The sequence below is a fragment of the Capsicum annuum genome, chromosome 7 (assembly GCF_002878395.1).
Source record: "Capsicum annuum cultivar UCD-10X-F1 chromosome 7, UCD10Xv1.1, whole genome shotgun sequence".
NCBI classification, from domain to species: Eukaryota; Viridiplantae; Streptophyta; class Magnoliopsida; order Solanales; family Solanaceae; genus Capsicum; species Capsicum annuum.
The window spans coordinates 225,502,052-225,523,663 of NC_061117.1; the positions used below are offsets into that span (position 1 = coordinate 225,502,052).

The window sequence follows — 21,612 nt, forward strand, 5'->3', positions numbered from 1 at the left end:
GGGCTGGCTGTTATTGATTGCTAGGTTAAGAGGATAAGATGAGAGGGTTTGGGCCGGATAGGTGGTTCTCGGACTGGGCCTATTTGGAAGTTGGTAGTGGTTAACGTTAGTGATGATGCTAAATGGGTCAGGAGATTTTATTAAGGGAGATTGGGCCTAGGTTATTGATTGTAATTGGGCTGCTGAGTTGGAATTGAGGGTTATTAAAACAAACCCCAATTAAATTAGAGTATAGGCAAGTTAGGCTATTTGGGCCATTCATTAAATAACCAAAAGGGGAAAACTAGGCAATCGTGATTAAAACCTAACCTAATTAAAATCCATTCGACCGATTGCATTGCAATTATGGTCGAAAGATTTCAATTAAGGTCTAAATTTAAATAGATTGACTAAATTCAATTGAAATTATATGCGAATTAATCCTTTGTTCAATCACAAGCTTCTTGGTTTAATAAAATCAAACAAGTCTTTCTTCAAATAGATTATTTGTAAGAATAAATTATATTTAAATCAAGATTTAATTATAAAAAATTATTTTCCAAATAATCCTTAATTTAAAGTCCAATTTTGGTGAAAAATGTTCATTTAAATGACATTATTTATACAATCTAGTATATGTAAATACGAAAAATATATAATTATCACTTAAATGACAAAATTAGCCCAGATACCTATTTCAAAAAATTTGGAAAAAATAATTGCTGTGATTTTACTTGAAAATCGAAGAAATTCGAGATTAAACGTAGTCGTGGAGGGCAAAAAATAGGTGTCAACAATGTGACCTAAGAGGTCATGAGTTCAAGCCTTGGAAACGGCCTCTTGCAGAAATGCAAGGTAAAACTGCGCACAATAGACCCTTGTGGTTGGGCTCTTCCCCGGACCCTGCGCATAACGGGAGCTTTAGTGCACTTGGCTGCCCTTTTTTTCAATCTTTCATGTTAAGTTTTTGATTCCGAGTTAATAGGTTTAATTTGCCAGACTCACAGCTTGCACTTTCTAGCCTGCACAAGTTAACAAAATCTTTTCAGTATGAACTCTTTGTTTAAAAAAGGATTAATGAAAGGGGAGACATAGAAGCTTTTGCTGTGTGTGTCTTGCTTTGTCAGTTTGCTTTATCTACTATGTCCATTGAAAAGAAAAAACTGCAATCTGCTGACGTAGCCTCATATTGTTTCCTTCCGTGGTTCTGCAGAACTCTGCACGTGAAGGTTTGCTGCTTCCTGAGTTACTTTGGCGTTGACACTCAGGAAGGCTTAATGGCTGTTTGTGGTTCAAGGACTCATATTGGCCATTTTGTTGGCAATAGGGACTTTGCTAAAGAGAGTCTGTCTGTGCGTGAGGAAGGTCTTTTTCCTTTCTCATCACTCCTAGGCGCCTGCATTGTAGTTCGTCTGTAAAAAGTTGTGTTGTTACTTACAACAAAAGAGGCTTTCAGAATGTTCGTAAAGCTAACATTAGTTTGGGAAGCAAAGGACAGCTCGATAACTTCATGCTTTATCAATATTTCAGAACTGATGCTGCAAAGAGGAGGAGCGATCCCCTTGAAGCTAAACTCAGGATCTTTTTACCTACCTCATCCCGCTAAAGCAAAAACTGGTGGAGAGGATGCTCATTTTGTTTGTATCCTTACACCAGCAATCTGTGCAGCTGATGGTGTTGGTGGATGGGCTGGTCTTGGTATTGATGCTGGACTATATGCCCGTGAATTGATGTCTCACTCTTCAACTGCAATTCTAGATGAACCAAAAGGTTCCGTAAACCTAATCAGGGCCGGGGAGAGAGCTTACGTGAGGGCAAAAGCAAAAGGTTCTTCTACTGCTTGTATTGTTGCACTCACTGATGAACTAGATTTCAATAAAGCGGCAATTCACCTAGGTCCTAATCGCTAGTACAGATGAGCTTTTTGATAATTTGTATGATGAAGATATCAGTGGAGTTGTATTTCAGGCCATGGAAGCTGGCTTAGGGCCTCAGATGACCTATGAGCAATGGATCATACTAAGTCATCGCCTTTCTCTGATGGAGCTCGCGAGGCTGGATTTGGGTACCACGATGGGAAACTGGACGACATCACTGTAGTTACTTTACTTGGTTTATGATATTAGCATTCATTAAGTTAATATCTGCTTGCAGACAAATATAAAAAAAGGCAGTTTGGTGCACTAAAGCTACCGTTATGCGCGGTGTTCGGGGAAAGGCCCCACCACAAGCGTATATTGTACGCAGCCTTACCTTCCATTTCTGCCAAAGGTTGTTTCCAAGACTTGACCCCGTGACCTCCTGGTCACATATGGCAGCAACTTTATCAGTTACTCCAAGCTCCCCTTCGCTTGCAGACAAATATGCTCATTGAAAACACTTTTGAGTGTTTTCATTGAAACAAATGCAAGATTATTCCTTGATCCATGCATGTTTGGAAGCACTCCGATCCGGCTTTAGGAGCATCAAAATTATTGCCAGAAGGTCCTGCTATATATAGCTGATCAACCAACTTGAGCTCGAGATTCATCATCACTGTACTATTCTCTTGGATAGGATCATCCAAGGCCCGGTATCCACATTGGAGCCCCGACTAATCCGGGGCGCGCACTGCACGGCTCATTCTGTGGTGTAGTGGTGGAGTAGTCCCACCACTACACCACAACCCATATTGGTAGACTATATACTACTATGTTGGCATCACAATAAATATGATGTAGCGATTAGAAATATGCAATCGTTATAAATATAGGTGGTTCATTAGTTATATTGTGCATTACTGTATCGTTTTTGTGATAAATGTGGTGTAACCTCCCTTAACCAGAGGTTTCGTGTTCAAGCCCTGGGTATGGAAAAACACTTGGTAGGGAGCGTTTTCCCCCGAATAGGGCCCTACACTACGCAGATTCGGATTAGTCGGACTCCAATGCGGGTACGGAACACCGGATGGAAAACAAAAAAAATGATTAAAGCTAAAGATTATCTTTTAACGTTAATTTACATGAGACAAAGATACTTCCAATTGGCTAGATTTGTCCTCTATTGTATTAACATCACAATAAATATAAATCAGCAATTAGAAATAGCAATATAAATACAGGTAATTCATTGGTTAAACTATACATTAATATTGTATTAGCTAAACAATTAATGTTTTATGACGAATAGACATGCAGTCAATTTTATTTTATTTTTTTGTAGATGAGAGAACAATTTTTATTACCTAATACATTATTGAAATTCAAATTTTATGAAAAAAGAGTATCAGAACCAAAAAAAAAAAATTCTCAAGTTATACACAAATGGGAAGTATAAAAATTGAGTTTAAATATAGTATATTAAGAAGTATTTGTTTAAAAAGGGTTTACAAAGATAAATGGTTATTTTAAAGAATATTTTCTTTGTCATCTAATTTATTTGAAACCCAAGTAATATAATAGTTGGCTAAGTTATATGCTATGGTATTGACATCACAATAAATATGATGTATCGATTAGAAATATGTAATCATTATAAATATAGGTGGTTTATTAGTTAATTATGTATTATTGTATTGTCCTTATAATAAATGTGGTATAACAATTAAAAATATGCAATTATTAGAATTGATTTCAAATATCTTCTTTATCAGCTAATTCATGTGACGTTCAGATACTTCCATGTTTAATTACGCTTTGTGCTACTATCGTGCCATCATGATAAATGTAACAGTGTAGCGATAATCATTGAAGATGATTAAATTCAAAGATTATTTTTTACAACTAATTCACATGATGCACAACTACTTTCAGCTGATTAGATTTATCCTTTATCGTATTATCATCTCAATAAATATAAATGTAGCAATTAGAAATTGCAATTATCATAAAAACAGGTAATTCATTGGCTAAATTATACAGTAATATCGTATTAGCCAAGCAATTAATGTGCTATGATGAATACAAATGCACAATTATTTCAAATTCAGTCTAGTGAGTATTTAATTCATCGACTACTTCATCCAAGAATTAGGTACTCCCATAACTATTAATACCCTAATATGATTTAACAATTAATATTTTATTAGTCAAGCAATTAATGTGGTATGATGAATAAAAATACGACATTTGAAATTCATTTCAGTAAGTATTTGATTTATCGACTACTTCAATCACACACACAAATATGAAAAAAAATAAAAAATTGTAATAAATACAATAGACATTTAATCATATTTTATCTGAGTCACGGATGCTTCCATACTTGATAGGTTCTGTGCTACTATCATGATAAAATATAATCATGTAGCGACTAAGACTATGTAATCATTATAAATATATGTGGCTAATTGGCTAGACTACATATTACTATATTGACCTCACCATAAATATAATGTAGTTATTAAAAATATGCGGTCACTACAAATATAGGTAATTCATTAGTTGGATTATGCATTATTGTGTTGTTTTTTGATAAATATGATATAACGATTTAAAACACGTAATTATTATATGTGATTTTAAAGAGTATTTTCTTCATCAGACCATTCATGCGAGGCATAAATATGATCTTACAATTAAAATACACAATCATTACAAGTGGTTCATTTTAAAGAGTATCTTTTTCATCAACTAATTCATGTGAGAATCAGAACGGTTCATTAGTCAAATTGTATTCTATGTTATTAATCTTGTAATAAATGTGGTATAACAAGTAAATCATACAATCCCTACGGACGGTTAAATTCAAAATTAGCTTTTGCAACTAATTTACATGATGCGCAAATACTTTCAGCTGGTTAGATTTGTTCTTTATTGTATTCACATCTCAATAAATAAAATGTAACATATATTAATATTGTATTAGCCAAGCAACTAATGTAGCATGACGATTCTGTGCTACTATCGTGCCATCACAATAAATATATTATTATAGCAATTAATAATATGTAATCATTACAAATACATGTGGCTCATTGACAGGTTGTAAGTTACAAATCTAACTTACATGGTTAAATTCAAGATTAGCTTTCCCAATTAATTCAAATGATGCTTAGATACTTTCAGTTGGCTAGATTTGTCCTTTACCGTATTAACATCTCAATAAATAAAATGTAGCAATTAAACACAAGCAATTCATTGACTAAAATATACATTAATATTGTATCAACCAAGCAACTAATGTAGCATGGCGATTCTGTGCTACTATTGTGCCATCACGATAAATGTGTTATTACAGCAATTAGTAATATGTAATCATTACAAATACACGTGACTCATTGACAGGCTGTAAGTTACTATATTGTCCTTTATCATATTAACATCTCAATAAATAAAATGTAGTAATTAGAAATTGAAATTATCATAAACACAAGCAATTCATTGGCTAAATTATACATTAATACTGTATTAGCCAAGCAATTAATACAGCATGGTGAATAGAAACATACCATCATTTCAAGTGGATCATTCCAGTGAGTATTTAATTCATCGACTACTTCACCCCAGAACCAGGTACTTCTATAGCTACTAAAACCCTAACTCGATATAACAATAAGAAACATGTCATCATTTAATAATTTACCATATAACTCGATTATTTACACTAACTCAAATCGTACACTTATATGATATTTGGGTATTAAAGTCATGTTTGGCTACAAAATAAACTACAATTATTTTTAAATTTTCACAAGTAATTTGATGTGAAAAAATGTAAAAATAAAATTTTCTTATTTTTGTAATTTGAAAATAGTACTTTTTATTAGAGTCGTATTGGATTATAAAATAATAGTATATAATTGATTTTTAAATTTTTAAAAGGTGGAAAAAAAAATGTAAAAAATAATTTTTTGTTGTTCTTGTTTTTTTTTTTGTTTACCCGTATTGAAATTCGACTAATCTGAATTTGCATCGAGTAGGGCCCTATTTGGGGGTAGCGCTCCCAACAGAGTTTTTTCCATGCCCAGGATCGAACCCTCGACCTTTGGTTAAGGGTGAAACAGTCTCTTTCGTTGCACCACAACCCATGTTGGTGTTGTTCTTGTAATTCTTGAAGGAAAAATAAAAGTATTATTTTTTGAAATTTTGTGTTAAATATGTTTTTCGAAATTGGACTCAAGAAAAAAAAGTAAAAAAATTCATGACCAAACGAGGTATATATATATAAGTGTTCATATTTAAGTGTCCAAAGAAGTGTTTTTAGAGTAGTCAATGGCTAACAGAGAGGATTTCATAAACCCTAATACTTCTTCTCCTATTACTGTTTCCGATGCCGATAGCAGCTACCTTCTAGAATCTTCTCAGATCGGTAGTGCTTCTGGAAGCCTCCAGAACGAAGGTTTTCTCTCCGGCACCGATTCCTCCTCCGCCGCTGTCGCCGTTGATGCTGAGTTCGGTTTTTCGCGGCCGGATTTTCGACAGAGTCTGCTTGTTGGTAGTGTTGATTTCTATGAACGGCATGTGTTCCTTTGCTATAAGAATCCACAAGTTTGGCCGCCGCGTATTGAAGCTGCGGAGTTTGATCGGTTGCCTAGGTTACTTGCTGCTGCTCTTGTTGCTAGGAAAAATGACATGAAGAAACAGGTTTGTGCTGTTGTTCCTTTTATCCATTCGAATGCTCATTGTTGTTAACTTAAGCAGATGTTAAGTGTTACAAAATTGAAAGTAATGTTAACTTTGTATAAATCCTCGAGGAGACAAAAAACACTAGGTGCTTTGTTTGCTCCCATTAGAATGTTAGCCTTGGTGGACAGTGTTACTTGATACCTGTTGCTGGTGGGAGGTGGCAGGTATCTCGTGGAATTAGTTGAGGTGTGCGCAAGCTGGCCTGGACGCTACAGTTATTAAAAATAAAAAAAGAAAGTAATTTTATTTTCAGAACAACATATTTGCTGAATTAGAGAGAGGGAGCTGACAAAAAACACTAGGTGTTTGTCTGTTCCCATTTGTCCTAGCCTTAGCCTTGGTGGACAGTGTTAGTTGGTACCTGTTGCTGGTGGGAGGTGGCAGGTATACCGTGGAATTAGTTGAGGTGTACGCAAGCTGGCCTGGACGCTACAGTTGTTAAAAATAAAAAAAGAAGTAATTTTAGCTTCAGAACAATATATTTGCTGAATTAGAGAGAGGGAGCTGTCAAAATCTGAAAAATTAATGGGGCAATTTACTGGTGTAGAAACTAACTGGATTTGTTATGCTTACTTGTTATGAGTTACTGGTAATCCCTTGCATGATGATGAAGTTTGTATCTTTTCCCTCTGCAAATTCAAGTACTGTACTACTATTAGAGTTTGACCGATAAAAAGTTCCTTTCTTTATCCGATCTGGCCCGAAAGGGAAGAGATAAGAAAAGGAGTAGTGATAACTCACATCTTAAGTATAATTTGTTCATTGAGAATTTGTCTTATAACCTCTAATTCAGAGTTTACCTGGTAAAGGTTTGTTTTGACCTCTAATTCTAGAGTACACTTAATTTTACTGGAAGGACAATTTATTAGAATTTGTATGAAATGGATCTGATTAGAGTCAAATGAATGCAAAGGATTTGTACAGCCAACCCTAATGTGTTTATAAGGTTTGATTGGTTCGTTTTAAGCCTTTGAGCATTCTGAAATGGATAATTTCCAATCTTGATAGTTTTTTAAAGTGTAGTTTCAAAATGTCAAATATTTTTGGATATTGTTCAATTTACTTCTCATCTCATCGGTGAAACTTTTGGTTATGTTGACCCTCTAAAGCCAACACCCAAAATTGAATAGGGAGGGAGGAACCTGAGTTGCTCGGACTTTTCACTTTCGGTGCCACACCTGTGTGTCACGGTGTGGGATTTCGTTTTGGGATACTTCGATCAAAATCGACAGAGAAATTCAGGACAAATCCACTGATTTTTTTTTTTAAATTAAGACAGAAGGCAAATTGAAGAAAATGGAATACATTTCTTAAGCAAATTTCTTAGTTGGTTATGATTTCTTCACGATTGCAGTAATGTCTATACTGATTTACCTTGTAACTTTTCTGTTTTCAAGACTCAGTTAACAATATGTGAAGGGCATGATGGAACAGAGACATCAAATGGGGATGTGTTGATCTTTCCGGACATGATCAGATACAGGTTTAGACTATGATATACTATTCTATTGCATCTGCTGCTGTTGATTGCATATCTATTAAATGACACTGAATTCACCCATGTTGCAGGAGATTGACTCATTTTGATGTTGACACATTTGTTGAGGAGGTGCTAGTGAAAAATGGTGAGTGGTTACCTGGAAATCCTGAAGCTCTGACTGGATGGTACATATTTGTGTGTTGTCACGGTTCAAGAGATCGACGATGTGGTGTTTGTGGACCAGCTATAGTTAGTAGACTTCAGGAGGAAATAGTATCAAATGGTCTTCAAGGAAAAGTATCTGTTAGTCCATGCTCACACATCGGGGGACACAAGTTTGCTGGAAATGTGATCATATTCGGGCGAAACGCTAACAAGGAAGTCTCCGGACACTGGTTAGGAAAAATCCTTATGCCCCTTTTCTTCTGGAAATTGTTCTCTCACTTGTAGGCAGTTGATGAAATTTAGCTGGGTTAAACTACATGTTTGTTTTTGTTGTGCACTAGGTATGGCTATGTTACACCTGATGATGTACCTCAGTTGCTTGAACAGCATGTTGCTAAAGGAGAAATTGTTGATTGGTTGTGGAGGTAAATTCTCTCTCTGTCCTGTTGCTATTATAATCTGACATCAGGATAAATTGCATTTGATTACTTCTAAATGATTTATTTCATCTTTAAGCTATTCTATACTTGTAATGATTTACTTCTAAACGTTAGCAATGTTAAAAAATTGTGCTTAAGATGCAAGTTATGTATGTTGCCAAGGCATTGTTATGTCAACACTTTGTTACCTCTTAAATGGCTCAAGTTCCATAGCCTGTCGTGATCTGCCTATGAACCATAACTTACATTTTTGGTGAGACAATTTTTAGATAAAACCTTCATTATTTACGATAATCTTGTTTCAGGGGGCAGATGGGACTAACTGAAGACGAACAGAAAGCATCCCAAGAACATAGGCTCAGCGTTAATGGTGGAACGGATATGGAAAGAGGTACCAAAAACTCAAATGAAGTCGGTATTAGCACATGCGGATCCCAATTAGAGGGTAGGAGCTGTTGCCAGACAAATGGAAATATCTCATGTTGTCAGAACACTCAACTACCAGACGATGCAGACAATTTCAATCTCCACCAAGAAAATGCGGAGTTTACATCTGAAAAGAAGAAGAGCTTCAAGAGACAAATTAGTAGTGTAAAAGGAGCTCGCCCTCGCAAGGTGTGCTCAATGCCTACATGGTATGAGTGCTGGGAGCGTGAAGATACATATGCAGTTCTTGCTGTTATCGGTGCTGCCATATCAGTTGCCTTTGCCTACAACTGCTACAGACAGCTGAAGTAGTAATATTCATAAAGAAACTTCAACATTTATTGCGCAAATTTCATTGTTGGTTAGAAACATCTCTGTGATTTTCCTGGTGTAAATTTAGGTTATTTATTGCATGTAAGTGTGTCAGTCACTTGCAAGGAAGTCTAGAATTTCATTGATTTGTGGACAAAGGCTTATGCCAAAATAGTGTTGTAATGATAGATGAAAATTTAGGAGTCTTGTTATGTCATGCACTTCTGTTTGGTCTATGAATGTGTTGGCCATCATTATTAATTCATGAAGGTACAATTTTTAGCATTTTGGACAGGGAGTACTAACCAAAGTTCTTTATTCTAGGACAAGAAAACAATATAAGATGAACAAAGGGCAGCCCTGATGTACTAAAGCTACCACCGCTATGCGCGGTGTCCGGGGAAGGGTCCCACCACAAGGGTGTATTGTACGCAACATTGCTTTGCATTTCTGTCAGAGGTTGTTTTCGAGGCTTGAACCCGTGACCTCCTCGTCATAAGATGAACACAAAAATCAAAACATACCAAAGGAAAATCAAAACATACCAAAGGCTCCTTTGTCCCTTTTTATTCATCATAACTTCACCTTTTCTTCCCCTTCTTTTACAGTACTTGAACCAGGAAAAAGTTTACTCTGCTTGAGAAGATTCAGAATCATGAAAGCAGCAGCAAAAAGCAGATTAAATAAGCAAAATGGGCGTAAAATTCCTCGTGGGAGAATTGACATTTTCGACTATTCATATGATAGTCCACTCCAAGGTAGCGTAAATGCCATGTTACAACTTAGCTTCTATCTAAATCCTGCATCGAGATGATGCAAGTGATATTAGTACTACAACGCTTACTTAAATCCTCTCCTCATGTTAAAAGCCGGATTCAGAATAAGCAATAACCAAGACTACAGCGAATCAGCTTCAATCGCCATTAATCTTTATTTCATGAAATGTTTGACATATTCCATTTTTCTCACCAATCCTCTGGAATTCAGATTCTATTGTTTCAGCAATCTTGGCGTCATCTGGATCTGGCTCAGGTAAGGTCACGTGGACCGATCCTTCTTTGCTTGGTGCAAAAGCCTCTGATGCTAGTGCTTGCTGCTTAGTATAATCATAGAGTTGCTGATGGAAACCATGATCCAAGGAGAAACAGTTATCGTTTGTACCATTTCTAGAATGCTTAGATGAACCCGAGCCTTCTCTTTTACAAAAATGTGGTAGCGATGCATAATCCATTATCTGCGAGTTGAGAATTAGAGCTTTACAAAGTGAGAGAATCAAGGGATAAAACCAAATGACTCGAACAAAGAAAGAACATCGTACCTTCAACAGTTCATCTTTTCCTGAGCCGGAGAGCACTTGGATTTTCTTTTTAGTTCTTTCTTGTAAAAGAGGTCTCACAACCTGCTCATTCGAATAGAGAGTGAGGCTTTAGGTCAACTGATTCAGCAGACTCATGCACAATTATAGGTTATACACAAACCTTCCAGCAGGCTGAGAATATGTATGGAGCGTTAACAATGTAATAAGTCTCCGTCTTCTCAGGATAATTTAGGTCATCGATGGTAGATATGGCAGTTAAGAGCTACAAAAGGAATAAGCAAAATGTCATGTTTAAAAGAGATTAGTGTATGCTCAAGTAGAAGAAGATATTACTCCATCTCATAATGAAATTCATTTCAATTATCAATATCAACATATAAGTATTAACAAGATCAAAAGGACTCGTGGAAAGCATAAGTTTAAATCTTAACTAGTTGTATCGCCTGTATAGAACCTTTGCTTCCATTGAGCTATGTTCTTAGTTAAGTGAGCATTGATTCCGAGATATTATACATCTTTTCCAACGACTCACTTTCAATCACTATCACCATCTCACGTGAGCTTTCATTTTATCTTCGGGTTGCTATTTGCACCCTCTCGGAGTGCTCATTTCTAGTCTTGTCTAATTTTTCGTGACTCTGCACATCCATCTTACCATTCGTATTGCTATGACATTCATCTTGTTGATTTGTTGGGCTTTAGAAACCCAACATTCACTCCAGCTTATAAGGTTTCTGGCTCATAAGATGATCTTATTGCATAGCAACCATGCGGTACTCCATTTCAGCTATCCAAGTTTGATTCATCTATCATGTAATTATCCTACAAGTATTTGAATTCTATGTTTAGGCCCCGTTTGATGGCACTTCACCTACAGTCTTCTTAGACGGATTAAACTTGTCATGTCATATATTCTGTCTTATATTACTTATCCTGAAAACCTTAATCTCTAAAATGTATTTCTATATTTACAGCTTTGAGTTGAATTTGTAGCTACTTTCGTCAATCAACACACTGTCATCTATGAGTACCTTATCCTACATACTGTTCGTTATTTCATCCAAGGATTAACAGGTACGGGTTCAAGCCTTCAACGTAGGTCCGTGCTGTAAACTTGTGGTTATGGAAAAGTCCTCTATAACACTATAACTCCTATTGTTTCTTGCATTTGTGACCATTTAATCGTCCATATCCTCTCCGACAGCTATAGCTGATGCAGGTTCCTTTCATCCTCCAGCACCACCAAAAAAATTTTGTGGCGCTCTATCATATGCGTTTTTAGGTTATTTGAGTAATTGATTATTAATATTTTTTTTCAGAAGTTCAAATTATGTAAATAGCAATAGTTATTGAATGAATAAATGCAATCAGAATGAGTTTTTTCAACTTTGAAACTAGAACTTAATCTTTATTTGGAGAAAGTGAAAATATTGAACATCATATCGAACTTTAGCAAAAACTAGCAGGGTGGACGACGAATGCAGAAACAAAGAGATGTAGTGAAATAAGTGGATCCTCAGGTTCGGATAGCGTCAAATGAGAATTATAAGCAGAATGGTCAAGTTGATGAGTGAAACCGTCAGAAGGAATAACGCAGTAGGATTTTGATAGGAAGGTCAATGAAATATAATTACAACGTCAAACAAATAACAAGATACCTTAATTTGGTTTAGAGCAGAAAGCTTTAGACCGGTCATGTCCAAAACCTTTATACAGGTTCCAATATACCGTCCAAATTTCTTTGATGCAGCAGGCTGTAACATGAACATCAGTCAGTCAACACTGCAGGCTATTTTGTCGTATTTATCTCCTATTTGAATGAACCAACACAAGGGAATTACCAATATTACACGGTCGCGATATTCATTCATTTGGATATGTGATTGAATATAGTAGTGAATCTACAATTGAGAAGAGGAATATGTCAGTACAAAGCAATATATCAAGTACAATTTCAATGCCATCTGTAGGAGACAAATGGAAAAAGCATACGTTTGAGCAGCTGAATTATGTTTAAGCTGAATTGACACTCTTGCAGGTAGACATGTTAACAATGCTTTACATCTAGAATATGACCCTTACCGATGCTTTGTCATATGTGCTGAGCCCTACACCAACAGCAACAACAGGTAGACCCTGAAAGAATTAAAATCAAGTAGAAACCACATACTAAGATTATATTGGTCAAGCACAACAAAGAAAATTTGCAAAACCAAAATGAAAAGAGAGCAAATCGATGATAACTAATCTATTCAGATCAAAGTATTACCTCTCTTGAATATCCAGACATCCCCACAAGCTGAGTGTCCCTCACTCCTCTGTAAAAATCACTGGGTACAATTGGCTTCTGCAACATTAAATGACAAACATCAACCATATAGTAAAGGAGGAACCAATTTTGCCTTCATTTCTTTATTATTGGTGACTTAACTAAAGGATTATAATATGGGGATTTCTATGTGGAGATTACATCTCCTTAAATCCCAATTAAACATACAATAACCTATGCTAATTTTCTTTTTGAAACTGCTAAACTTACTGTAAGTTATATGCGGACGTTATATCTCCTAAAACCCAAACGAAGCAACCCCTGAAGGTTTTTTCACTCAAAAGATATCTATTCCTTTTCCCATTTTGGATTTCAGAAAATCCCTGACATTAGATGTGAAGTGAGGAGAAAACAAACAGAGCCCTACAGATCACGGTATATAAAATTGACTACTTTCTGCCAATGTAAATATGTTGTATATGTAATGCGGTAGATTAATAGCTAACGGTAGATATCTTCATGATCAAAGCAGGTTATACTACGAGAACACAAGCTGACAATTCATTATGAACAATAATTGGAGAAAGCAAAACGAACGAAATAATTACACAAAAGGATCTACAATGAACAAAAAATGGAAGTGGACTTATATGTTTTAGGCGACCCAAAATAATCACACTATCTACAGCAACATGAATGCCTATGCTATGATAAGAGAAAACTTACTGCAAGTATCTGATCAATCTCATTGTCTATCCTCCAATTTAAACAGTCAACAAGCTGCAAAATGCTGATTACAGTTAGAATATTTCCTCGATGCTATATTGAGCTTCAAATGAGAATGAAAACTGTATGCACATACCATCTTTTGTGCTTTAGAGACACTGCCATCCCTAGCTTTGAGAAACCTCACCAGAGTTTCGGTTGGGAACCCCTGATGCATATTCTGCACAAATTACGAGACATATACATACGGTCATTACATAGTTATAGGTTCATGAAACATCACAAATAAGGATCTCCGTTTTTACTTATCAAACCTATAATTAACTTTGGGCAATGTAAAGATAGCCAACTTTCCCCTCACTATCACTGTTGCACATGCCAAAATGCTTTGCTCTTCTGATTTTGTTCAGCCATGTTGGTTTTTAGCTTTGAAATTGGAGAAATAACAGAGAAAGAGTTGGAGAAAAATAAAATACGGCAATAGTATTGTCAAAGAGAATTTTTTTTTAATTAATAACTCAAAACATATATTTATAGCTAAATTTCTAACTACATTCCAATTTAAATTGGGATAACTAATTCCTATTCAAATAATAAAAGGACAACTAATTCCTAAATCACATAGGACTCTAATAATTAAAACTACTAAAATTATTTATTCCTACTTTATTTCTGAGACATATTGAGCCGGGAGTCTATCGGAAACAGCCTTTCTACTTCATCAAAGGTAGAGGTATGGACTGCGTACATCTTACCCCCAACCCCCACTAGGTGGGAATACACTGGGTTTGTTGTTGTTGTTGTATTTCTGAGACATATTTTCAACACTCCTCCTTGGATCAGAAATTGTCTCGGCTTTGGCTGAATTTGACCTCTTGAATAAATCTGTCAATTCATCTTTGTTCTTGCATGGCTTGTGTGCATCTTTTGTTGGATTAAATAAAAAACTTTTGCCTCTCATATCAACTTGTAAAATTTCATGATTACTAGAATCAAAGATTCGATAATATTTGTCTCCAAATAATAATTTAAATCCTTCTTCCATTTGCTCACCAACACTTAACAAACTTTTGTCAATATTGGTCACGTAAAGCACATTTGAAATTATTTTTGTACCTGAAACTATTTTGATTGCAACATTTCCTTTTCCTTTTGCAGGAATATAGTCACCATTCCCAATTCTGATTTTGTTATTTTCCAAAGACAAAAACTCTTTAAAAAAAGTTTTGTCATATGTCATGTGGGTTGTACAACCACTATCAATCATCCAAAAATCAGATTTCTTGGTTGAACATATTGCCACAAATAAGTGATCTTCTTCTTCTTCTTTGGTGACTTGGGCTTCTGCTTCATAATTTTGAGATTTGTTTTTGCAAATCACAGTTTCATGGCCAAGTTGATTGCAAATCTTGCATTGTGCATCTGCTTTCTTCCAATATTTAAATGAAGGATGACCTATTTTGCCACAGTGCTGGAAAAGTGGGTAATCTTTTCTTGAATTATTACCCTTGCTTTGAGTTCGTGGTTGGCTGCCAAAGCTCCTTCAACCATACCATCCTGCCTCATAAGCCTCCTTTGCTCTTGCACCTACAACGTATTTAACAATTCTGCCAAGGTAATCTTGGACAGGTCTTTTGTATTTTCCAAGGTAGTTATTGATACTTTATCTTTCAGGCACTGTAACATGAATTTTTTCAACAATTCTCGAATCTTTAAATTTTGTGCCAAGCAATCTTACCTTGTTAACAATGCTAAGAAGTCGGTCTGAGTACTCTTTGACGGTCTCAGATTCCTTCATCTTTTGCAATTCGAATTCCCTTATTAGAGTCAATACCTTCATGCCTCGTATTCTTTTATCTTCGGTATATTCTTCCTTCAGATACTCCCAAATTTCCCATAATTCTCGTGAAAATTGTTGGAGAAACACTAACAAACAAAGTCGCTTTTGCTTTTGATTTTCTGATTTTCTTTTCCTTTTGACTTTTGATCTGGGCTACCGTGGGATTATCGGGCAACGGAAGAACCTCATAATCTTCATCCACGGCCTCCCAGAGATCTAAGGCCTTAAGATAAATCTCCATTCTTACAGCCCAAAGATGGTAATTCTCACCATTAAAGACAGGAGGAGCTATTTGAGAAAAGTTTTCATAATTCATCTTTCTCACAGATCCATCAAGAAATTGGCTCTTGATACCAATTCTTGGTTTTTAGCTTTGAAATTGGAGAAATAACAGAGAAAGAGTTGAGAAAAAAAAATACGGCAATAGTATTGTCAAAGGAAATTTTTTTAATTAATAACTCAAAACATATATTTATAGCTAAATTTCTAACTACATTCCAATTTAAATTGGATAACTAATTCCTATTCAAATAATAAAAGGACAACTAATTCCTAAATCACATAGGACTCTAATAATTTAAAACTACTAAAATTATTTATTCCTACTTTATTTGTGAGACATAATAAAAGGACAACTAATTCCTAAATCACATTGACCTTTACCTATGGATACACCTCATTGGAGTAACACGTTGTTTAACTAGGCTTAGCATTCTCCAACTGCAGATCATATACGTCCTAACATAGGAACAAGGAAGTCTTAATTCAAAAACAACAGATCTAGAATAACTTTTAGCTGCATATTTTGATCAACTTTCATTAGTTGACTTCTGATTCTGCATCAAGATGCTAGCTTTGAAAATTCATCTCACCGAAATACAACCAAACTGCAATAACTTACCTTATTATGTTAAATTGTTGCATCCTAATTCATAATTATCCCACCAAAAGAAAAAAAAAATGAAAAGAAGAAAACAAAAAAGCAACAAGGAAAAATTGCATTTGCACCTTCATGTCATTACTCAAACCAAGCAACTGAGTGGAAAACTAAAGTAAATCAGTTGCAATTTGGTCAGCATTCCATCTTCTTATAATCGTGGGATAGGGGATTACAAGGTGGAACCGAATCCTCCCCAACAAGGTAAGGTAAAAGTCGAGGTATCCAACAACCAACTGAGCTACTAAGGTTCCTGAGTTTGCTTAAACTCAAATGGAGAAATCTAGAAAAATCTTGACTTGCCATTGACTAACTAACAATGAATCAACATACATAAATGAGATACCTACAGTTCAATAAACCAAAATCAAGAATCACAGCACATAGCCAGATCAAATTCAGGAACAAAAAAGCCAACAAGGTGAAAGTTCAATGTAGACGACCAACTGAGCTACTAAGATTCCCGAGTTTGCTAAAACTCAAATGGAGAAAGCTAAAACTTGACTTGCCATTGACTAACTAACAATGAATCAACATATAAAAATGAGATACCTACACTTCAATAAACCAAAATCAAGAATCACAGCACGTAACAGATCAAATCCAGGAACTAAAAAGCCAATGAGGTGAAAGTTCAATCTAGCCAACCAACTGAGCTACTAAGATTCGCCGAGTTCGCTAAAACTCAAATGGAGAAAGCTAGAAAAGAAATTGATCTGGCATTGACTAACTAACAATGAAACAACATGCATAAATGAGAGAGATACCTACAGTTCAATAAACCAAAATCAAGAATCACAACAACTAACCAGATCAAATCCAGTAACTAAAAATCCAACAAGGTGAAAGTTCAACGCAGCCAACCAACTGAGCAACTAAATTGCCGAGTTTGCTAAAACTCAAATGGAGAATCTAGAAAGTTATTGACTTGGCATTGACTAACTAAAAGTAAATCAACATACACAAACAAGATAATCCAAAGTTAAACAAACCAAAATCAAGAATCACAGCAAGTTGGCAGATCAAATCCAGGAACTGAAAAGCCAACAAGGTGAAAGTCCAATGTAGCCAACCAACTGAGCTACTAAGATTCCCGAATTTGCTAAAACACAAATGGAGACTAACTACTAAATCAACATACTTAAATAAACCAAAAATCAAGAATCACATCAAGTAAACCAGATCAAATCCAGAACCAAAATTTGCTTTACAAAAAAAGAATACCAAAAATTTCAAAGTTGAGTTAATTAGAAGCAATACCTGAAAAGTCTTCTGCAGTGGCTCAGCAACTACAACAACAACAACAACAACATCATCATCAACAAAAATCCAAACTCAAAAAAACAAAAAAAGCTGAAAACTCAAACAAAATGCATAAACATCAAACATAAAAAGTAGTAAAGATACTAACTTTCATCCATTAAAGTCTGCAACTGCTTGATCATATCTTCAGTTATACACACCATTCTTGATTTTACTCAAAAAAGAGTCACACCCACTTCCTTAAATCACCTAAAAACCTCAACTTTATTTTATTTTTTGGCTTTTGGGTGTGAATAAAGAAGAGGGGTTTGTGTATTTTCTGACAAAAAATGTGAAAAAAAGAAGCTTTTTTTAGCTCTTTTTTGGCTGTTTGTTATCAATTTCCACAGTTGTTTTTCCCTCTGTGGTTCAAGAATTGAAGGTGCTTCATTGTTAGATCTTCTTAAATTGCACTAACACAATATATTATTTTTATATAATTAATTAACAATAGTATAGTATTATTACTAAAATCTATTTAAGCTAAGTATATGTACTAACGTGATTACCGTCACGAGGTTCTTTTATTTTTGTAATAATGTTCTTGATTGACGGAATATTTTTGTAGAATTGTTTGCTTTTTGATTATTTTTTTCACTAGATACTCGTATTGAAATTTGATTAAAATTTTAAAAATAATAATTATTATTGAAAATTTTTTATATTTACGACTTGAAGCTAAATTAATTCGAATTCACATCGAGTACTCTCTTTGTTCTTTTTTAGTTGTCATGTTTTGTCAGTGGCGGAACCAAGATTTTCACTAAGGGGTTCACAAGTGAATATACGAACTAATTGAAGGGGGTTCCATACATGTTATATACACATAAAAAATAATCTTAACCATGTAAATGTAGTATAATTTTTCATCGAAGGGGGTTCGAATGAATCCTTATACATAGGATAGCTCCTCCCCTGTGTTTTGCTCTTCGAGAGTCAGTTTGACTTACTTCTAAAGCTAAATTAGATTAGATTGATTCGATATTTTAATATTAAAATTTAAATATTCAAAGTATATATGAAAAACGTTATAAATTTTGAATTTTTGTATATCAATATAAAAAAATAAAAAAAAAAAGCTATCATTTGACTCTTAAAAAAGAAGTTATGATGACTAAAAGAGAACGGATGGAGTATGACTTATTTGAAGTTAATGCTTCACATAAAATAAAATGACTAATTAAGATTTGTATTAGTAGGATTTATTTTGAAATAGTATTTTCTGAAAAAAAAATAAAAAATTGGAATCATTAATTAAGAAAAAAACAGTTTCATCTACTATTATTATAGATCCTTTTGATGGTAATTTTGTAGGAATAGTTATTATCGTTATTCTTACGAATATTAGGTACTATTTTAACTTCTTCTTTTTTTTATTGGACACTATTCTAACTTAGGAATATTAGTCAAATTATGTTATAATTTCCATTTTTTAGTTCATTTAAAAGAAATATTATTTTTGAGGAGAAACAATGCTAATATATCACTATCATAACTCCAATTTACTTGAGATTGTGGTGTAGTCAATTGATGATTTGAGAGATTATTGGAATCAATCACAATTTATTAAAAATGATATTTCTTTAAAGACCAATAACAATAATAATATCAACATATTCGGTATAATTTTATAAGTGGTAGTATTATTTAGCAAAAATTTTTTTACTGATATATGCAAATCTTATTTCTATTTTTGCGGAATAAAGAGATTGTTTTCTATAAATTCTCGACAAAACAACTCTGCGTATATTTAACAATTAAAAAGAATTTGAAACTAAACTAATTATTTACTTTTGAGGAATAATTGAGTTCATGTGTTTTAACAGTGATTTTTTTTTAAAAAAAAAAAAAAAAAACATTGTTGATGTTATTGTTTTATATTGAAAAAGTCTCTCCTTTAACAGTTTCTACATTTTTCTTTTGTTGAAATTAAATGCATTCATTTAGCAACATAATCATCTGAAACATGTCATGAATTTTACATTCTATATAAATATGTAAAATAATGGTAAAATAAAAAAATAAATTAAATTATTTTTAGATATAATAAATTATCATTTATCTAACAGAGTAGTATGAAAATGACGTTATATTAAATTGAATAAAAAATATTAGTTAAAAATTTGGTGATGATGTATGCTAAAAAAATGTCAATTCTTGATGCTAGACTTTATTATTCTGTTTTAATTGACCATTTCTAGACTTTATTATTATTATTATTATTATTATTATTATTATTATTATTATTATTGACCTGCAAGTATTTCATCCCACAAATGTCAATTTTTGGTGGTAGACTTTATTATTGTATTTTATTTATCAATTTTAAACCAGCAAAGTATTTCATTCCAATTAGTCTACTTAATTTATTTTTAAAAAAAATTGTCAACGAATAATTACTAGCCATTTATAATGTACTTTGGCTAGATGTGCAATTAGGAAAATAATTAATTAAAGTGGCCCCTCTTTTAAATTTAGGGGCCTGAAGGAGCGTACGTCGAGTTAAATAGAACAAAGTAGAGTCTTGTCAAGCCAATCCGCTAACGCCTTATTACATGATAGATAAGTTAATTAATTGTATAATTAATTAAGATTAAGTAAAAAAGGGATGTATAATCCCAAGTTAAGAAAAGGACATATTCCTTATGTTTGAAGTAAAGTTTTTCTTTTTTTTCTTTGTGATATTCGGATTTTGTTTTGAGATTCGATTGTTATTGATTCGCTTAAAAAAAATAAAAAAATAAAAATAAAATATTACTTATTTGTAGAGTGTGAATTAAAAGCTTCTGATTAACAATAAAAGCGTAATTATGATTTCATCACAATCTCATGAGTTCATTATTAATAGTTGCTAATATTTGTAGAAATTTAATTTGTTGATAACATTTCGATGATTTTTTTCATCAATAATCCTTTTACCAACAAATGAAATTCTATTAAAACGTTTGTAAAAAATTAGCAATTTTCTGATAGTGAATGACGATTAAATTTATAAAATGGGAAGAAAAATCTAAAAACATATAATTGAGGTGATTCAAATTGATTGAAGGGTGACACACTAACACGTGTTCATGTGACTTTATTGTGTACTATGACAAAAATAAATAACCAACTCCTAATGTCCCAACAAACACAAAATCTAATACCTAAAATAATAGACCCATTAATAGAAAATAATGACATAATAATGTTTGATAATTTTTATTTTTTTATTTTTTGTTGGTCAAAGTTATTCGGTCTCTCTCTCTCTATATATATGTTAAAATAAATGGCAGCGATTAAATTAGTTGAGGACAAGATGCGGGAAGTGATGCTGAGATAATTTGAACATGTGATGAGGAGGGGCACAGATGCCCCAGTTCCTAGGTGTGAAAGGCTAGTTTTGGTTGTTTTCAGGAGGTGTAGAGGTAGACCGAAGAAATATTAGAGGGAGATGATTAGACACGACATGAAACAGTTATAGCTTACTGTGGACATGACTTTAGATAGAAAGGTGCGGAGGTCGCGGATAAGGGTAGAAGACTAGTGTGTGTGTGAGCCGTAGCAAGTAGTTAGGAGAGCTCTTGTGTTGCCGGGTTAGTAATCCTAGGGCTGTGTCCATAAGTATGAGCAGCTAGTTAGGAGAGGTTGAGTGTGGTAGGTGTCTTTGGGAATGTATGGTACTACTGGGTGAGTATCTTATTTCTTATTTCTCTTATTTCTTACTTCTCTTATTTTCTCTTGTTTCTATTTTTATTCCTTACTTCTGCAATGTCATCCATTCCGTTTCATGTTTCTTTGCGACCTTATTTACTATTCTTTATTTTGAGTCGG

General features: G+C 33.9%; 2 protein-coding genes and 1 pseudogene across 2 annotated transcripts; 2 read left to right on the plus strand and 1 right to left on the minus strand.

The window, feature by feature from the left end:
• The first annotated feature begins 1,256 nt into the window (after window positions 1–1,256).
• Window positions 1,257–2,439, plus strand: LOC124885920 (annotated as a pseudogene).
• Window positions 2,440–6,142: 3,703 nt separating this feature from the next.
• On the plus strand, window positions 6,143–9,692 carry LOC107878823. The gene is made up of 5 exons (XM_016725964.2): window positions 6,143–6,542; window positions 7,982–8,067; window positions 8,154–8,459; window positions 8,571–8,654; window positions 8,975–9,692. The coding sequence occupies exons 1-5, from the start codon at window positions 6,171–6,173 to the stop codon at window positions 9,405–9,407; spliced, it is 1,281 nt and encodes a 426-aa protein (XP_016581450.1). The 5' UTR covers window positions 6,143–6,170; the 3' UTR covers window positions 9,408–9,692.
• A 408-nt stretch (window positions 9,693–10,100) lies between these two features.
• Window positions 10,101–18,349, minus strand: LOC107878825 (SEC14 cytosolic factor). The gene is made up of 11 exons (XM_016725966.2): window positions 17,909–18,349; window positions 17,758–17,786; window positions 13,857–13,940; window positions 13,721–13,774; window positions 12,995–13,072; window positions 12,808–12,861; window positions 12,567–12,626; window positions 12,384–12,479; window positions 10,886–10,987; window positions 10,726–10,806; window positions 10,101–10,641 (listed from the first exon to the last, which is right to left on the minus strand). The coding sequence occupies exons 1-11, from the start codon at window positions 17,961–17,963 to the stop codon at window positions 10,321–10,323; spliced, it is 1,014 nt and encodes a 337-aa protein (XP_016581452.1). The 5' UTR covers window positions 17,964–18,349; the 3' UTR covers window positions 10,101–10,320.
• Between the last annotated feature and the right edge of the window lie 3,263 nt (window positions 18,350–21,612).

Coding starts and splice junctions, on each gene's coding strand:
- LOC107878823 (XM_016725964.2), top strand. CDS start 6,171: ATGGCTAACAGAGAGGATTTCATAAACCCTAATACTTCTTCTCCTATT. Junction 6,543..7,981: donor AAAATGACATGAAGAAACAG/GTTTGTGCTGTT, acceptor TCTGTTTTCAAG/ACTCAGTTAACAATATGTGA. Junction 8,068..8,153: donor CCGGACATGATCAGATACAG/GTTTAGACTATG, acceptor CCCATGTTGCAG/GAGATTGACTCATTTTGATG.
- LOC107878825 (XM_016725966.2), bottom strand. CDS start 17,963: ATGGTGTGTATAACTGAAGATATGATCAAGCAGTTGCAGACTTTAATG. Junction 13,775..13,856: donor TCTCTAAAGCACAAAAGATG/GTATGTGCATAC, acceptor AGCATTTTGCAG/CTTGTTGACTGTTTAAATTG. Junction 12,480..12,566: donor ATCGCGACCGTGTAATATTG/GTAATTCCCTTG, acceptor TTCATGTTACAG/CCTGCTGCATCAAAGAAATT.